The following is a 20008-nucleotide window of genomic DNA, read 5'->3' as shown; positions in this document are numbered from 1 at the left end:
CCTGGGACCAGCCCGACGGTTCTCAACCTGTTACAATTTTTAGGAATTTTCATGGCTCGACCTGAACCAGTTATACATGTGCCTGATTTTTAAAAAAGAAAAAGTTAAGTTTGTTTAAATTATATATCAACTTTTTCTATAAGATTTTCAAGTTTTTTTTTACAAAAACTTTTAAGTTTTTTTTTTTAACAAAAACTTTTAAGTTTTTTTGACGTCTTTCAAGTTTTTGTAAGTGTTTCAATACTAAATCTAAAAAATCGTAAGTATAAAAAATTTATAACATTTTTGTATAAAAAGATTTTAAAAAATATTTTTAAAAATTTGAATGACTTAATTAGGGATTTTAAAGTGTATTTCAATAAGATATTGTCAAAAAGAATTCAAACACTATTTCTTTTATGTTCAAATATGAGTTTTGGAAGAAAAAAAATTAGGACCAATTTGGACCCAGCTCAAGACCAGTTCTCATAACCGGTTATGAATAACCTTAATTGGGCCTTGGGTTTTTAGTCGGGACCGAAACCGCTTACGAAATAGTGTTTGGGACCCGATTTTTGATCCTCTCTAACTGTCATATTACAATTTTTAAGTTTTTTTGACTACTGTATTGAGATTATAATTTATTTGCGCAAATCAAAACACTCTCTGAGCTCAAAATAAACCAAGAACATGATTTACCTTTTTCCGCAATTGACACATACAAATTTGATTGAAGAAAGAAATATTTATAATAAGTAACGTACAACAAATTTTTAAAGATTTAATTAAATACTAAGTTTATAGTAGAAAAAATTATATCAAAATGTAACTTTCAGTTTATTTCTATTTTAGAAAACCAACTTTTAAAATTTTCATCTGAAAGTTTGTAACAAACTTTACATTTACTTGAACTGTTTAGGAGGTAACGGGTAACAATAAAAAAGACATGACCAAAAAAGAAATGCATTATATCCACATCATCGATTACATTCCATGTAGATTATGAAGATTGGCCGAACAATTTTACCCCAAAATGAAGCCTGCAAATAGTCAATTATTTCAGCCAATTCCCCTTCCCCTTCCCCTTCCCGGGTTTTGGGATTGCTTATTTGAAACAACTTATGTTTTTCTATAAAAGCATTTATCAACTTATTATAAGTCAGAAGAGTTTAACTTCTTCAAAAACTTTTTATTACCGGTTTGGCACCGATATAAATTGTTTATCCAAAAAACTCAAAATTGTTTATTACCGATTTGACACCGGTAAGGTTAATGTGGGGTGGGGTGGGTTGTATAATCAGAAGTCGGAACTTTAAAAAAAGTTCTATTGATGCCATTTCATTATTTTCTATTTATTATTTAAATTTTAAATATAACATTTGGCAAATCAATCTTTATTAACAGGTCAATAGTTAAACCAAATTTAGCATCGGACCCTGGTTTTTACACGTCTTTTAGTTTTTATAATAATTGCACATTCCTTTCCAATTTGGCATTCTTTTTTAGACATTTGCATCATCAAGTTATCGGTATATTTCACCTGTATAACCAACAAAACCCTCCAAAAACATCTCATGATTGGCAAATCTTAGGGGCCGTTTACCAAACGTTTATTCAGGTAAGTGAACATCAAGTCTCATTATCTTACCGAATGAATATGATAAAGACCAAGAATCTTATCCGGTAAGAGCGAGATGAATATGGTAAAGATCAAGAATCTTATCCGGTAAAGACATCAAGAGTCTTACCCAGTAATTGAGAGCGATGACTGTTACCACGGTAAGCGCTTACCGTGGAGAATTTTACCGGTAAACGCTTATCGAGTAAGTGTATGGTAAATAGCCCCTTAAATATGGAAGTGAATCAATTTATAGAATGATCATGGAGTGTTCAGATTACAGTATGAAAAAGGAAGTTCATTTGAAGGTACCATTTTTATACTAACTAGTGTTCCAACCGTGTGTTGTGTGGTAGTGATAATATCATCTTCAAAAGAAATGTTATAGACTAAAATTTAAAGCCCCTTCTAAAAAAATTAGGCAAATGTGTGGCAACTACGCATTAACATTAAAAGTTTTTAAGAGAAGTTGACAACAATTTTAAAACCATATGTTAATTTAAGTTATCTAACTATGTTCGAGAATGGTGTTACAAAGTACTCTACAAATGTTTGACTAATGTTAGTAGTTTGTTTAATTAGAAGTCACAATTTTAACTGAAATCTCATATAAGGTGACAAAATCATGATGTTCATTTTGTAACAAATTTAATTGAAATCTTATTTGAAGTTATGAAAAAGAAACGTTTTATAATATTTCAAGTGAAAATTAGAGGAGTGCGTAAGTTGTAGCATCAGTAGTTCAATAAGATACATGAAAAACCACATCACCAAGTTAAGATAGTGGATTTTTCCTCATAAAAAATAAAATTAATATCAAATGGGGTCGATGACCCACATATTAGATATTAAACTAATAAAAACAAATACTACACTTTATCGTAACATTTTATAATATTTAAATTGTAATTAGAGAGGTATATCAAACCTTAATAGTAGTAACACCAAGACGACAGATAAATAACTACACCACCAAGTAGTATAATGGGCATTCTCATATACAAAATAAAATACCAAGCAGCTTGAAAACTCATATATTAGATATCAAACTAGAAACATATAATATACTTGATCTAAAAAAAAAAACCTAAGATTCGGAATAGATATGTTAAACTAAAAACATATACTACATTTGATCTTAAGCAAAAGGTCGACATCCGAGAAAAATATGTTTGTTCCATTTTTAGTCATTTTTTTTGTAGTAATCTCCCTCTTGCCACTTTCACTCCATCTTGCTATGCGGGATGCAATTATGCAAACAATATTGAGAAAAATGTTGGCTTTTTTCTTTTTGTATCCACCTCTCACGTGTCTCTTTCTTCTTTGATCCAATGTGGGATGCAGACAATAATGTGAGGAACAAAATGATTTATATTGCTTAAAAGTTGTCACCTGATTATCCATTGTTATTGCTTTTTATATAGATAAAAATAAAGATTATAGATATATAACTATTTTTTATAACTATAACTTCGACCAATTTTATGATTTTGATTTATCGTCAACTTTATGTTATTTTTTATATTAGTTTTGATATATAATTTTTTATAAAAGATGGTTGGCCAAAAAAAAGGACAAACTAAAAATTGCACAAACTCTCTTAGTATTATAAGATATCTAACTTCTTTTTAAATATTCACTTCCTTATTTTGTATTATTTGGTTGGTTTTGATTTCAACCATGGCTATATATTTTGTATTATTTGTTTGGTTCCTCCTTTAATATATTATATTAATATTGTTATTAGCTAATGATTGATTTCAAATTCATTTTTTCCTTTTTCCATATACTTACCTCTGTCTTCAAATATATCACATTCTCATGAATTTGCGGCAATACGTTAACATGYAACTTCTTTACATATAGGTTTATTTTATTTTATTTTATTTTATTTTACTTATAATCATATAATCAAGTTTAGTTAATCTAAGAGGTTATCATAGATTCAATTTTAATTATAACAAACTAAAACAATCAATAAATTGTTCTTTATATTATTTTAAAGTTTTTAATTCAACTTTATAATATAAAATATATATTAAAGTCAGATTATTACTTTTCATTGTTATTTTAAAGTCAATTGATATAAATTAAATGATATAAAAATCGAGTCATCCAAGTAAGTTAACCTTATTATCAAGCCTCATGAGTTGACACAATGAATTTCATCCTTCCTACTTATACATACCTCCTTATTCCAATCTTTCAATCTCTCACCAATATGGGATATCACAAACTCAACTACAATTCCCCAACGCCTCAGTACTCAATACTCATGATTTCACATCAATACCTCTTGGTTTGCTTGGTGATCAAAACTCAATTTAAAAAAAATGTAAAATCCTCGACTCGAGCGGAAGTGCAATGTGTCTGAAAACTCGGGATCGTGTTTATATTTATAACGCCCCGTCCAACACCGTAAATCACGATTCAGATAATACTAACATAAGATGAAAGCACGTCATTAAGTCAACAATTTCATTCTATATATAAGTGATATAATAGATACTTAGACTACATTTGTTATTATAAATACTGCAATAATCACAAATTTTGTTAAGAAAAAAAATGTATCATTTGCATTCGTTTTGCATAAATCTTTTACCAATTGGTTGGTTTTAATTTAACCATAGCTATAGATTTCAAAGCTCTATCTCGCATTTATACATCCATCATCTTCTTCCAAACTATCATCTGTCTACCAATGTGAGATGATGAAAATCAATCTTATTTCAGATTTGAGGAACACTTAAACCTCATGTTGCCAATTCATCATCCTTGGTTTCACTTTTATATTTGCACTATAATTTTTACTATTTAGTTGGTTTTGATTCCACCCATGGTATAGATTTCAAAGACGGTCATCCAAAATAAGACAACCTTGTAAGGCAAACTCAATGATTTGACACAAAGTCATCCAATCCACCTTTCTTATACTTCATTTTCTTTAAATATTTTAACTCTTCACCAATGTGGGATATCTCAAACTCAACCACAAACACCAATACCTCAATACACTATTCTTATGATGCCACCTCAAACACTCATGGTTATTCTTCTAATATATATATATATACATATATATATATATGTATGTATGTATATTTAAGAGATGCAATAAACAAGTAACAACAACCGAGCCTGTCCATCATTTGACACTTAAAATATGACATGGACCCTGAAGCCTTGATGAAATCTAAACCCAAAAATGAACATAGAAGAAGAATACACGAAAAATGTACCTTATATTTGTCCAATATACACTGCTTGTAATGAACTCAGCCACCGGCCTGATCTTGTAGTAAACAGATAAACTCAAAACATAGCAAGGATGGGTTAAGCCCAAACAGAGCTGAGTTTGGATGCAAGCCTCGCACTTCTGTAGTCATCACGAAGCTGAACGAACCTAAATTTGGATCCAAAATGGAAAGCTACTTGAAAAAATGTAAAATGGGTTATCAACTTAAATAGTGAGTGTGTGATGATTCAATAATATAGCATGCTTATATGATGAAGAATTTTTAATGTAATAAAGTTTCAAAATTTCCTATTTTGTAACCATTTTAACCGGTAACCTCTTGATCATGAAACACTTGTCGACGTGGATGCCCGTTCACAAAAAGTTTCAGATGATTGCAACTATTTTGATTACATCCGTTTTCTTCCATAGCGATTTTTTGAGTCTCATCTTCATTTCTCATGACCATATAGATATGTATAAACTTGGATCCAGAAAATGAGTTTGAAAGAAACTATTTACCTTTGGGCATCTTTTTTTATGCTTGGTGTGCCCTCAATCAGACTTGACAAGCTTTCAGGGGCAACAATAAAGATATTGGCCATGCTGAAGATTAAAAGGTTATATTAGTAATTTAAGAAAAATGCATACTAAGCAGAAGACCTTCCCTAAAGACAAGCAAGAAACTTACATGCTCAACAATTCAAATTTCTCGTCAACTGTAGGCGTGTTGAAGTTTCGTAGAAAATCCCCGTACTCGGTGATGTCACGTTTAAGCCTCAGTCCTCCACTACAAACCGAGGGATAGAAGAGCATAGATGAAAACACAAGTGAAACTGTACTAGAAGTACAAAGACTTAGAGCAAATTCCAAGAACACATTTTTTCGTAGGTGACTTTGGTAAATTAGTTACGTTGTTGAGATTAGTAGGACGCAATGAAATTAACCAAGAGGATGATATATTGTTAAGAACATACCAAAGAAATACAAGTACTTCCAAACGCTTGCAATTTGCATCATGGCAAACAATTTTGGAGTCATGCTAGCCAGTATTCATTACAATAGGGATAGAAACAGAAGTAACATGAAGTTAGCTTGAAGTATTTACCACAAGGAACTCGTAATTTGATCCAACCAAAGATAACAAACCATAATATATTGAAGGGTTGTTTCCAACCTTTCTTACATTTCTGTTTCGGATTCTAGTTCTCCTTCAAACTTTCTGTCAATTTGTAATTTTCTGTTTTGTGATCAATTTCATATCATTGGCGGCATACTCATTTTAGTTATGTAGGATATAACAAACTGTCGACATATAAATTTATTTTCTTCACATGTCTATGCAAAATGTATTCCATTTTTTGAATTTGTATAATCTGCGCAACTATAGAAGAAAAGAATATCTATTTGTGCAACAGTGTTTCAAACGGCTCATTGTGAAGAGCAATTATCCTATGCAAGTTTATGTGATAAGAAGTGGATGTTTAAATTAAACCATGATGATACCTGGCATTAAAAGCAAACTTCAGCCAGTGAGTAGTCAGTGCTTTGTGCATGCGATTTCCCTGTACCATCAAAGAAATTGCGTTATCCATCTACCATGTGAAGAGAACAAGGCCTGCAAGTTTTACAAGACTAATGGGATAGTAAGCATAAAAGTCCAATTTTCTTGCAAGTAATGGAACCAAATACTACGGAGTCTGGAAAATAAGACCATAAACCAATGCCAAATGTGCTTGTATTAAGGCCAAAAACATTCCAGAATAACTGCACATAAGGTAATCGACTCACAATGTGTGGAATAGCATCATCAATTGCATCTTACGAAAAAAACGTTGTAGGGTATAAAGATCAGTGACACCTCTCATGCACTAATGAATGAAGAAGTGACTTCAATGAGAAAAGTCACAGAAGAAATTTAGTCGTACCAATTCAGTTAGGAAAGATTGTTTGTTAAGACCTTCTAGTGCAGTAAATGCGGACTCGAGCACTCGTGAGAGATATGCCACCACTCTGGCAAAAATCATAATTCAATATTGATAAGAATAAAAACAGACAAGTGGAAAAAGAAAACAACTCTGCAGATTCAACCACAAGTTTATTAGTCTGCACAAACCTTGTACATGCAACTGTAGGTCGATTATCCCCCATGAGTCCATCATCTGGTGACTTATAGTCTGTAGCCTTTTGCTCGGTTGAAAGTAACCTTTCCACCTGCTTAATGCAAATGATATAAATATGGCTATGGCAATTCCACTTGAAAAGAATTATAGAAGTCAAAGTTTGATTTGAGACCTCGGCAATAACTGTATCAATGCACTGTTGTAGCCCTTTACAAGCAGAACCCTCTGCACTGGACATAGCTGCTGCCATTTCCTCACAGGTAGCAGCATGTGCACCATCCACGGGTAATAGAAGCCTCGAAATAGAATTAGCAAAGTACTGACAGAAGCAAAACATAATCCAAAATAATTTTAAAGAAGCATTTGAATTGTGACGTTAGTAAACAGAAAACCAAGTGGACATACTTGCTGAATTATAGCCACACTACTTCCACAAGCTTGTAAAGAAACCATGAAAGATCGAAAACTGTTTTCACCAGCAGCAGCAGCAGCTTCTGCCTACATGTTGAATTTGATTTGTCATGGCTACGCAAATGATCTCCTTTTCACTCGTTATCTCTTGTTAAAATAGAGCTTCATAGTATGTATGTATGATTAAGGCATGGATAGAGAAGAATTACAGCTGGAGCAGCAGCAGCCGCTTTTCGACCAAGCACAAACCTCTCCCTCTGAGAAGCAGCTTCCCTGAGGACGTCTCTAGCTTTTTCAAGCCGTTCTGTTGTATATTGCCTGATCTGTAAAATGAAAAGATGGAAAAGGAAAACGACCACATGTATACAAGATGACACATAGTAGCTATATATTCACAACTTACGTGGTCTAGAAGGCATGTAAACACAGCTTTAGCATTAGCCGCAAGACTAGCAGGCTGCATAAATACAAACAAGAAGAAGGATTACAAGTATCTAAATCCTCAAAATTTGACACCTTTATCCGCAACTAGATAACATCAATCTGAAAATGTAGAGATAAGCCCCAAAAAGAACAACTATCAGGTAGTTTTTGCAGCAAAAACTTGTCACAATCACATGAAAATTAACATAATATTTTTATGTTTCCAAACCCATTTTTTCCACGTAGTCTACCAGAACAATTTCTGAGAAAAATATTTAATGGATTCACATTTAATAACTGCCATGATATATTTGAAATTAAAACACGAGTATCATTGCCTACCTAGAGTGGTAAAATGCATGCCTTAATGGTTACTGTCGTTCTCAGTCTATCAAACCCAAGTTCACACTAACTACTGTCAACTGCTCGTTGGTACACATGTTTCTTTCCAAACATTCAGTAACACCACCATCCTTTTAGAACATAGCTACTCCTTTGGATTTATCGACTTCTCTATGATATCAATGCCAAAAAGAAAACATGAACTTGGTAAAGGTCTCTCATAAAATAAATGTCTAAATATAATTTTATATGCTTTGGTTTTGTATCATTATATGTGATCCAGGAATGAAATTCCGATTAAATTTCCAAAGGGGCAAGTTGCAATCACATGACTATCTGTTTGCCTGCTATTGATGAGATAAGTTCATAAGGACCTTTGCAGTTTCAATGGTCTCTGGCATGAGAGGGATTATATTCCAAATTGGTAAAAGGCACCTATTGTTTCCACAAAAAACAAGAACGAAGTGCAATGGAAGCAATGGCTAACAGTCATGGACTTGTTACATGTGTGTTAACAGTGAGGGACTGAGGTATAGGGTTCATGATGCAAAAGTGATCCGAGAATAATAACGAAAATGGCTTGCTTTAATGAAGTGCAACTACTATGTTGTTAGTTTAACAGTTGAGATAATTGATGACAGGGCAATAGCCACACCATATGGCTTCACGCGTTGCAATCAGTCTGGATTTTGGACCAATTCATTTATTTAGCGTTTCCGCCAAATAATACATGAAAAAGATGGACTTCCAAACAGGAGTAACTATCCATCCACTTGAACTTTACAGAATTATTATGACTGCATGATTTAAAATCATACTATCTTCTTTACTCTTGGGCATATTTCTTAGTAGAGAAGAAGGCACGGAAATTAATAAAAGATACAAACTTGCTATCTCATTTAGAGGCACACATTGGATGATAAAATTTATAAATATGTTTTTCAAGAAGGTGGACAACAAAATAGGAAGACCTAACTTGAAAGGAGGGCACTGAAAGTGGAATGACGAGGCAGAACCTAGAGCTGAATGTTGCTACATTGTATTGGAAGGATAAAATATATACAACAGACGATGATTAGGTGAGAAGGATGAGTAGGTTTTCTAGTTTTTGGCAATTGAGAGATTGAGACCATGGCATCACAGGTTGCTTCCTCCAATATCTATTTGGCAATTGGAGCAATATCTTTGTCCTTTCTCTCTCTCTCTCTCTCTCTCCCTCTCTTTTCTGTTCTTCCAAGATCCATGTGTGTGTAGAAGGTAGAAGGAAAAGGGAAAAGAAGGAATCGAGAAAGAAGAGAAAGGCAAGGGGGGGGGGTGAGAGAGAGAGAATAAAGAGGATAGTGAATATATGGAGATGGCAGAATCGACTGGAAGGGGAGAGTAGCATGGCCCATATGAGCACCCCTTAAACTGCACATGATCTTTAAGCAACTTCAGTCCAAAAATGAAAAGCCTGTCTACTTTATCACGAGGCTACAACAGTTTACCAACGGAAACAGGAACTGAGACATTAAGAAACCACAATCCTTCAGCCCCAAAATAGCAAGTACTAAACAATGCAATATACACTGTAATTGAGCTCTACATGAGGACTGAGGAGTCCTGAAGAGACCAACTTTATGAATTTTAACATCCGCAGTTTGCATCAATGAAATTTACCTGAGGTGAAAACAAATTGCATCTTGAAATTGCTTCTTCATTCCAACTCACAAACTCTGTTACCACTGTAACGGATATCTGCTGGTTGGAAGATGATATTGGAGCTCCTTTGGAACGTCCAATTGAGTCAGCTGATAGCTGGGCCTCAGCAAGCAATTCCTCCATCTGTATGGCATAATCTATGAAAATGGAACAGAGAGACACAAAGACAGACAGAGAGAGAGAGAGAGAGAAAATCTATGTTAAAACCTTTGCTTTGTAAAGTTGTCTCAAAGAGGCTTGTTCACACTCAAGGTAGACATCTTTGTGCTCAAGGAACATAGCTTCTGTTAGGCCTGTACTGACAACAAAAACTATTTCAAGACAGTAACATAAATAGAAGGGTATTTTTGTGAAGGTTTTTTTATCTAAATATCCGGAAGTAACTCTGGGCATACCAGTAAAAGCAAGACTACCAGGTGGATCGACTCATCAAGTTCCCATTGAAATAGGATCCACAAAAGGAAAATCACTAGCTATTCCTCGGTTTTCTATCTAGAATTTAACATGTCCCACATTATATAAAAATTATTAATGTAATTACATGGCATATGGATAGTCTACATTGTCTCTTAATATGAATACTGAAGGTATAGCTGATTATCGTAGATGGAAACTATCATATTAATAGCATTTCAAAGTGCATACATGGAAAAGTGGAGATGCTACAACGACCTTATGGCCACAGCTCTCACCATCGCATACATTTCACACAAAAAGTGGGAGCTATTATAAAAGAAATGGAGAAGATCATACTAACTTCATTGTTCAACAAACCAATAAATTTTATCAAGCTCTAGGTACGTATTATATTACCATTTTAGCTTGTTTCACAATGTCACGTAAATAGTAGGCCTGATATGTCTTTTATGTATTTGTTGTTTCCCTAAAGATCCCTTGGGTGGCTTTTATGTGCAATCACCATATGGAGGAGGCCATGGTTCCAATGTGCTCAACATATTCATTATTTCACACTCATAAGCATATCCCTTTTAGTTTTATATTTCCTCGATAGAAAGGCAGCACTTCTTGTATGCCTTCTTGTATGCTTTAGTGCTCTTCATCTGTTTCTAACTGATTTGTCACTAATTAGAATTTCCAGCAAACATAAAAGTTTTTTTCAAACAGAGGAGCTAAACTCATAACTGAAAATAGGTATTACAACAGTAATACCTGAGATTGAATTGCAATCCATATTTATCCTAATCCCTGCATTAAATGAAAATTCTTTCACTACTGAACCCTTTAGTGCTAAGAAGTCTAGCTCCCCTCATGGCCTGAAATAATCAAATCTCAGTCTTATGATAACAGGTCTAGCAAACCCAAAAGTCTAGCAAGTATTTACTATACAATTCAAATCAATATGGCCCACAAATATATTAGATCTAAGCCGTTTTAACTAGAAATATATAACCAATGACCGGATTTGTTTTTCCTTTAGCTAGATACTCCAAACAATTTTTGTTTCTTCTGATTCTAATTGCAGGATCTAAGAGAGAGGCTTCTGATGCTCCTTCCGAGAATGACATCTCTTCTCATGGAAAATTTGAGAACAGTGACTATGATATTATTCTTTCCTTTCACTTTTCCTCTCTCCGCTGCTGTAAATGTTCCCCTCCAATTATATTAAATTCACACCCTGCCTTTAAGCAGCAAACACCTATCACCTTACATGGGTAGCAAGACCATCAGAAGATATTTATAAATTAACTTTAACAGCATGGGTGGAAAGAGCAAGAAGAACATTTTCCACCGAAATTACAAACAAGAGGAGGAATTACATTTTCTTCCCACGTCAATGCAAATGAAAAACTTGGATCTTCTTCCCTAGAGTAAAGTGTGGTTCAAAGACTGAAACCATGAATAGTAAAAAGAAACTTTGCAAGTGTTAGATGTTGAAAAGTTGGTTCAAATATGCATGTGTCTAAGTTAGAAGAGAGACTTCAGAGTTATGAAGCAGTATAGTCAGAGTTACAGAATAAGTCTGGACATTGTGTTAAGAGTTAGGAAGTGAAGAAGAATATTCTAAGTAACAAGTTTTCAGAGTTCGGACACAGCTTTATGTAATTTATTATATATTAATAAATGAAAAAATAATGTTGATTAGGGATAATATAAAAATTGGAAACTACATGAACTTTTTATTTTTGGTTTCATTTTAATTGTTTTGACGAGAACTTTCTAATTAATCAAAATATATAAACAGCTCATTACGGGTAAATTGGTCATTTTACTTGTTCTGTTTTGTCCAATTTTGTCTTACCAAACGCTGAACAACTGTCCTGTCCTGTCTGGACACCAACGCACCCTAAAGGATTATTACAGGCAGTTATTGACAAGGCAGTTTCAGAGACTGATTTCATTTCCTCTCAAAGTTGTATCCTCAAGAACTTTGTTGATATCTTATCCAATAAACTTACCAAGCATCAATCCCAGCAACAATCTTCAACTCAACCTCAAACACAACCACAAGCCCAGACACAAGCTCAAATTCCTAAAATTCCAGAAAGCACATCTGAATCTGCTGCAAACCCAATTCATGCCATTCCCAAAGCCTACATGTATAAACCCCCTGAATCTAAGAAATATGCCTCTTCTGAACAAGTGAATGGTTTATAAGGTCAAGTTACTGATTGCAGTATTTGATAAGGCTAGTGAGAATCGATTTGAATAAACTGAATTGCAAAGAACAGAGTCAAGTTCACAAAAGGAAGCATGATGATCAGGATGATCCTGATGATCATGAGGTGGAGAATCAAAAGAGACAGAGGATTGGTGAAACTGATGTTAATGCAAGCTTCAGAGTAGAGGAGATTGTGGATGATGAAGTAGTAATGAGTAATACCGGTGATACTGGTGGAACGAAGAGCAAGAATTAGTGAATGATCAAGTTGAGTTGTTAATCAAGAGGATGATGTTAAAAAGAAGGGTGTGGAAGAATCTGTTCATGCCAACTCTAGAGAGACTGAAACAGTTGATAATGAAGTTGATGATATTGAATTTGAAAAAGAGACTTTAGAAGATACTGTGGAATTGATTGAAGAAGATGATAGTGATGGAGAATTGTTCCCTAATGTTGCAAGGAAGCTTGTTTTTGATGATGATGTGACTAATAATAATGAAAACACTTGTAGAGACATGATTGTGTACAATTCAGAGTTTCATGATCAGAGGAAAAGTTTTGGAGAATATGTTGTTTGAAAAGAATGCAAAGACTATTTCTGAAGGATCAGGAGACTTGACAGATTTAGATGATTTTGAAGAAATGTTTATGAATCTTAATGACAAGATTGAACTAGAAGATGTACAGAGTTAATGGTTTATGACCAGTTGTTTGTTCTCAAAGAAGAAGAAAAGTCTTCATTAGAGCATGAAGTGGATGGATCATGGCCTGGAGATATGCAGATGGTTTATACGGAGATGATTAGTAATTTGAGAAAGTATGATGCAATGCTAAGTTTGAGCAATTCCATAGTCAGTGTGGTAGAGTTTGAAAAGAAAAGTTTTTTACTATGTCAGATTACATGGATGAAAGTTATCAGAGAAGATAAGAAGTCTTGTGTTCTTTCAAGTGTAGATTTGTACAGATTAAAACTCAGAGATCAGCTGTTTCTACTCAATTTTTTAAAAGATTGGATGAACCCTGGCTAGAGATAGAAATAAGGAGATTTATGGGAGTATATATCAAAAATCTGGGTTTATATGATATTCAAGTTGCGATAGATCAAAATTCGAAAAGAACAAATTTGATGCTTCCTTCTTCTGTTAGAGTTGAATTCAAGTTTGGGAACAAGTTTTCAGATATTCCAGAGTTCAGTTTCTATTTCAGTTTTAATGCTTCACCAAAGGTTCTCAGGTATTCAGAAAATCCAAGGTTTACTTCAGAAACCTTAGAATACTTGTTAAAGAAGATTGAAGGGTGTACTCCAGAAGTTGAAATGAATCATGTGAAAGATGAGCTCACTAAAGCTATCAAAGAAAGACTTGAATTGAGAAATGTTGTTAAAGAATACTTGCATTTCTGCTTATCTGAAGTTAATCCTAGGAAGATTTTTGAACAGAAGATGGTGTTTCCTTATGAATTCTTTGTTCATGCAAGTGCAAATCTGAAGAGAAGGATGCTGAGAAAGACAAGACCGTGGAAAATGTCAAAGAATGTGTTGTTGAATCTGAAAAAAAGAGATAATGTTGAGTATGAAGACGTTGATGCTAATAAATGGTTTCTGGAATTCAAGTATTTTCATATGTTTGAAATTGCAGAGAATTTCAAAGTTGTATCATACTTAGATACACTTAACAATAAAACAGAGAAGTTTAGAAGGGAGTACTGGGAATTTATGGAGAGAATTGGCAAGATGAAAAAGAATGTGTACTCGGACTTGAAGATTGTCAAATTCAATGACATGAAGATAAAAGAAGTGGAGGAACTTTGACTATTTTTGATGTACAAAGAGAAGATGGGATGAATTATGAGTTCTCTGAAGCTGATTTCAAGAACTTACACTTACAAGACATGTGAGAGATATATTGCAAGTTAGCACCTTATGAAGACAAAGTATCTAAATTCAGAAAGGGTCTTGATGAAATTAAGCATGGAATTCTCAGAGCAACTAAGTGGGCTGGAATGGTTGACTTCCAAGGTGCATTTATTCTCAAGAGAAATAAAATGTGTTTGATAGCTCCAGATACATCACTTGGTGGTGTTGAAGATTTGCATACTGGAACAGTTGTTGAAAATCCAGTAGTTGGTTTTGTGTTTAGATTGACATCGAACAATCAAAAGCTATTCTTCAGAGTTGCAGAGGTTGCCAAATACTCTTGTGGTACTTGAAGGAAAATTAATGATGCATTAAGAAAGAAGTTGAAAAAGAAACCAAAGAAAGGTAAAGAAGCAGAATTGCCAAGAGAAAGAAGCTGATTGAATGGACAAGGTTGAATATTCAAGCACAACTTAGGAATTTGATCATTTTGAAGTTCATTCCTATATCGAGAGATTGTGGCTATAATGACATTTGAACCAAAGGGGCAGAATGTTAGAACTTGAAAAGTTGGTTCAAATATGCCTGTGTCCAAGTCTGGAGAGAGACTTCAGAGTTATGAAGCAGTTTAGCCAGAGTTAAAGAATAAGTCTGGACAGTGTGTTCAGAGTTTGGAAGTGAAGAAGAATTTTCTAAGTAACAAGTCTTCAGGGTTCGGACAGCTTTATCAGAGTTCGGAGCTAACTTTGGATACTCTATCCAGAGTTCGATACTTTAGCAATTCCTTCTTAGATGTTCTCCATTTAGAAGATTAAAGACTCGAAGACTCCAGGATACTAGAGCACACATCAAGTTGTAATTAGTTTGTCTTGTAACTACATGTATCTTTAGTTTCTCTGTTCTTGTATATAAATAGAAAGTTAGTTAGATCTCTTTTTTGTAACTCTTAGATAGATATGATCTTGTATAGTTTCTCTCTCTAGATTCTACTGTACTCAAATATTTCAATCAATGACATGATGACTTCATCAATCCTATTGTGTCCATACTTGTTTGAGTGACTTCTTGATTGTATATCAGTATACTCACAGTAAGAAGTTTGGAAGTATTAGAAGAAGAGACTTTTTTTTGTTTAGATTGATAACTTTTTCCACCTAATATTAAGTATTGATTCAATTGTATTTTGAATATTTAATATTCAATTCTAAGAAGTTAAACTGTTCGGTTTACCCTAAGAAGATTTCCATTTGTATACTCCACAATTTTTGTATAGTTAAACCACCAATAAACTGAACCAACAGTTAAATATTATTATATGTGTTCTATTATATGAATTTACATTATTATCTTATCACTTACAGTTTGCTTCGATATGCATAAGTACTGATATATCAGAACTCTTTCTCCTAAGTTCTCTACTAGTAAGCTTCGCATTAGATATTCTAATTTCAACGTATCAAGGCCATATTTATGCAAGAAAATTCATTTTGTAATTTAAGTGCCTGCAGTTCAAATCTAAACACTTCAAGGCACACAGCAAAAGACTGCTAAACCACAAGTTGACACCGTTGGGTTTTGCCTCTAGTGGTTAACTTCCAAACTGTCATGATGTGGCCGAAACTAATATTCAGAGGCTCAGTTCAGATAATAGATCGCATACCTTAATTAAGTTTTAATAGCTCAAAGTCTAATTTTTGCAATTGTAAGAACTTAATCAGGCTAATAACAAGATTTGCAACTAAACTTGATTGCCAGCATGAGTGGCCTTGTTAAGATAATAAGAAAAGTGAGTCCAGCATTCTATTTTCCAATTAAAGTCTGCTTCTGTTACTAGTAACAAATTTCTTTTTAATTCATCGTAATATGTTTACCATGTAAAACCTACTGTCAGGTGTTGACTCACAGTATCATCTAAAAAGGAGAAAGCAGCATGAAGTTGTACCTTCAACATCCAGGTCACCACATCCCACACCACGAAGATCTTTGGCAAGTTCCTGTGTCTTCTCATATCCTACTGTTAGCATTCTGAGATACTGAAACCAAAATAAGTACAAAAGCAAATTGAAATTTAAGTCCAATCAGTCATCCACACTAAAAAATCAAACGTACCAGTCACTGAACTTACTAGCAATAAGCCACCTTGTTTCATGGGAGGTGGATTTGTCAGGGATGGTTTTACCAATAGCTTCTCTAAAAGTTTTGGAACTCGGTCCTCCATTATTCTCTGTCACAAAACAAGATCAAGGGAAAACACCAAAAAAGTTGCAAGATCATAACTCGCGTAAAATAATAATTTTCCCTTCACAGACACAAGAAAATACCTGAACCAATATAGACATGACATCATTGGGGAAAGGGAATACAGCCCTGATGGTGGCTGATTCTTTTCGGACAGTATCTGTAAGCCACTTGTAACTATTATAATTTCTATATATAGAATGCCCAACTTTCTTTTAAACTTATGGTTTTCAAACAAATTTTGAAGCGTCCATACCTGTTATCTGTCTGTACAGTTTTGAGAGTTCAAGACTGACATCAGCTGGATTAGGTATAGAATCCTGGTCACCAAGAACCAAACAAGAATCTTCATTCATGACCTCTACATCGAACATTGGCCGTAAAGCCACATAACGTTGCATGGCACTGGTACCTCTGTTAAACTGCATACACATATGGCAAGCCAATCTGATGTTGATATTATTATTATCCAAACTTTCTTTAAATCTTTAATTGACAATCAAATCAAATACCACCTGGAGCATGCTAATGATGGATCCTATGAATTTTAAATTCAACATTTTTATCAAGCAAAAGTTCCTGCAAATTGGACAAACATATAAAGTGCAAAACCAATACCTGAGAAAGGATTTTTGCACACTCTGCCATATTAGTCAATTCTCTTCTTTGAGTCGCGTTATCAAATCTAGACAACAACTTGTTCTCCAATTCTACATAGACATTAACCACAAACACACTTCGCTTGTTAGGCAAAATAACAAATAATAATTACCTTCTTCCCCTATACCAAAATAAGTGACTTTCCTTTCTGGGACAACTAAAAACAAGTCTCCTTCCTAATTAGGTTACTTGTTATTCATTTCTGTGGATTTCAATAGGAAAAACGATCACAACATTTTTACTACAATGGGCAATGAAACTTGAATTGACTTTTTGCTGCATAGCAAGGTATATCTGAAACAAAACATATGGTCTCAACACTTGGCCAATTGTCCTTTCTTAAGTACTGTGACAAATTAAAAGAGAACACTTGCATTAGGATGGAGGGAATATAAGGAAGTTAGCCACACATCCAATATCAATTGATAAGCAGAGACTATATCTAATGATTCACTGTTGATAAGCATGATTGAATATCTATTCAGCAACAAATGAATAACTTTCACTTCTTCAGCAGAGACTAAGAGAGTCATTTGGCCTGTTAAACTGAACCATGAGATGAATAGTTCAGTGGTCCAAAGTCGCATGTAAATATTACATGTGAATATTCATAGCATAATGAGATATTGTGCATGCAGTAGGTGAGGTATAGACGATAGGTCATGGGTTTTATACTCATAAACACAGGAAAAGAGAACTTCAAAACATAATAACAAAGTACCATTGCAGTATTCTTGAAGGTTGGTAACCGCAACCTCCAGTCCTTTACTAGCAGTTGCATTCCCTGGAAGTGATTGCATGGTTGCACCGTGCCTTCCAATATCCTCCTCCGCAAATGAACCTAAAATGAAGGATAGAGACAAAAGCGTTCACTTTCCAAAAGACATTACTAGATAGGAAGTTTTGAAATATACTTGAAGGAAATGACGTTAAAAGTTTGTAACAGAATGTCATCATACGCAATTTTTGTGCAATAGAAGCAGCCTCGGCAACACGCTTGTCATCAGAAAATAGTGAGGAAAGTTTCATCTGGTCGCCTGGGTCACTGTTGAATTCTATCAAGTACTGCAGGACCGAATCAAAACATGTGAACATTATAACTTTGCAATTAAAGGATAATCAATGTCAACTGCGTGAAGTTAAAATACCTTTATGAGATCCATTGTCTGGCTAGCAGCCTCTCGCTGTGAATCTGCATTCTGGTAATAAAAAAGAGAAAGGTTGAAATGCAACATGGCAACAACACAGTTAATATATATACACTGAAAATAATTAGAGGCATTAGTTACAGGTACTAAAAAACTTCACCTGTAAATGATCCCCAATCTTAGCAGCTGTCTGCCCAACGCTAGAAATACGTGAATCCAGTCTTGCAAAACTATTAAATATTACATCTACACCCTTTTCTAGCTGAAAGTTGAGATACAATCAAGATCTTATGAGGAAGCATTGAACTCAATGCTAAATAAGATCAAATAAGGGATGAAAGCTCTAAAGAAAAAACTCCAGGAGATGCAGTGAACCGATCTCTAAAGCTCCATATTCAAGCTGAATCATATACATACTATAATGCATACTATAAGGAGTTCATACAAGGGTGTGAGTGAATATCTTGACATAGCTCTTATCACTCATGAATGTATGGCCACAAACTGATCTATTGTGGAACTTAGCATGTATGGACCACTTTTAACAATTAAAATGCATCTCAAAAGTTAGTTTCTATTATAAAAAGTTGAAGCCAATTCTAGAAAATGAGATGAATAAATTACCTCACCCAGTGTCTTCCTATGTTTAGAGTCTTGTGCAGCAACATCCTTTTTAAGCTTTTGTAGTCTTCCATCGATCTTTAACAGACATGGGATATACGTGAAAGTAGTAAACTTGTTCAGTGCATAAAATGCATATAAAACTGAAAATAAAATAAAGAAGGAAAAGCTGATAAGAATAGTAGATCCATGACCATTGCAAATTCAACGTCTACCTGTTTCCGAAGTTCGGCTAATTGCGTACATGAATCCTTGAATATTACCAATAAAGTGTCTACTTTAGGAAATAAAGGACTAGATAGCATGTGTGTTGACCTCCCACTTGGCAAAGCATCACTCGTACTAATATTTATCATCCCTTCCATTGAGTCAGCATCTTCATCTTGGAAAGATGGCAACAGCCCATTTACTGACTTTCCAAACAAAGCATCAAAGGAGAAGTCCCCCTTCGATAAAATAGAACATTAAAGCAACATCATTTAGTCAAATAAACTGTGGAACAGACGGTCACACGTACACAGAGCATGAAGTTTTACCTTGAAGTTTTCTATGTCTAAAACAAGTAATTCAGAGCTGAAAGATGAAGTTCTGGATACTTTATCACCAGTGATTTCTTCTCTAGTCTCTTTCATCTAAAATCCAGAAACAAGCATTTGCCTATCAGCTTTTTTGCAACTTACAGACCATTGTACAAGTGAAGAAGTGATGTGGTGTTTAACATTGAAGATACTCTTTTGATGTGATTTCATTGTCACTGAAATCAGTAATCAACTTTAATTACAAGAAATGGTCTCACTAATGAGAGATGTCTCAAACTTGAAATTTTCAACAAAAAAGAGACAACACCAGGTTATAACATGAAACCTCATGATAACCACTATGCCCATTCTACCTTGATCTCAGTAACACACGTCCATTTGTAGCTTCAAAGTACCTACGTCTTGTTGCTCATCACATTCATATTTATTAGTCTTAATTCATCGTAATAACCTAGCGTTAGGCACTTTCGATGCAGCTACTCGTCCACTTGA

General features: G+C 34.1%; 1 protein-coding gene and 1 pseudogene across 1 annotated transcript; both read right to left on the bottom strand.

The window, feature by feature from the left end:
- Window positions 1-2317: 2317 nt before the first annotated feature.
- LOC112503614 lies at window positions 2318-2495 on the bottom strand (annotated as a pseudogene).
- A 2324-nt stretch (window positions 2496-4819) lies between these two features.
- On the bottom strand, window positions 4820-19609 carry LOC112526890 (exocyst complex component SEC10a-like). The gene is made up of 24 exons (XM_025137325.1): window positions 19514-19609; window positions 19193-19423; window positions 18981-19055; window positions 18517-18618; window positions 18357-18407; window positions 18168-18273; window positions 17930-18049; window positions 17167-17258; window positions 16805-16970; window positions 16632-16708; window positions 16436-16534; window positions 16253-16343; window positions 10043-10128; window positions 9794-9958; window positions 7773-7826; window positions 7579-7692; window positions 7364-7456; window positions 7131-7277; window positions 6952-7049; window positions 6764-6848; window positions 6342-6400; window positions 5527-5625; window positions 5358-5441; window positions 4820-5003 (listed from the first exon to the last, which is right to left on the bottom strand). The coding sequence occupies exons 1-24, from the start codon at window positions 19607-19609 to the stop codon at window positions 4934-4936; spliced, it is 2460 nt and encodes an 819-aa protein (XP_024993093.1). The 3' UTR covers window positions 4820-4933.
- Window positions 19610-20008: the final 399 nt, after the last annotated feature.

Source organism: Cynara cardunculus (genome assembly GCF_001531365.2).
Source record: "Cynara cardunculus var. scolymus isolate 2C chromosome LG 1, CcrdV1, whole genome shotgun sequence".
Classification (NCBI taxonomy): Eukaryota; Viridiplantae; Streptophyta; class Magnoliopsida; order Asterales; family Asteraceae; genus Cynara; species Cynara cardunculus.
This window is presented reverse-complemented; position numbering and strand designations above follow the sequence as displayed.

What these genes read in the sequence shown, in the direction of transcription:
- LOC112526890 (XM_025137325.1), bottom strand. Translation starts at nt 19,609, where the DNA reads ATGAAAGAGACTAGAGAAGAAATCACTGGTGATAAAGTATCCAGAACT. An exon ending in TCATGTCTATATTGGTTCAG is followed by an intron (nt 16,535 to 16,631) that starts GTATTTTCTTGT and finishes GTTTTGTGACAG; the next exon opens with AGAATAATGGAGGACCGAGT. An exon ending in TTGATACAGTTATTGCCGAG is followed by an intron (nt 7,050 to 7,130) that starts GTCTCAAATCAA and finishes TGCATTAAGCAG; the next exon opens with GTGGAAAGGTTACTTTCAAC.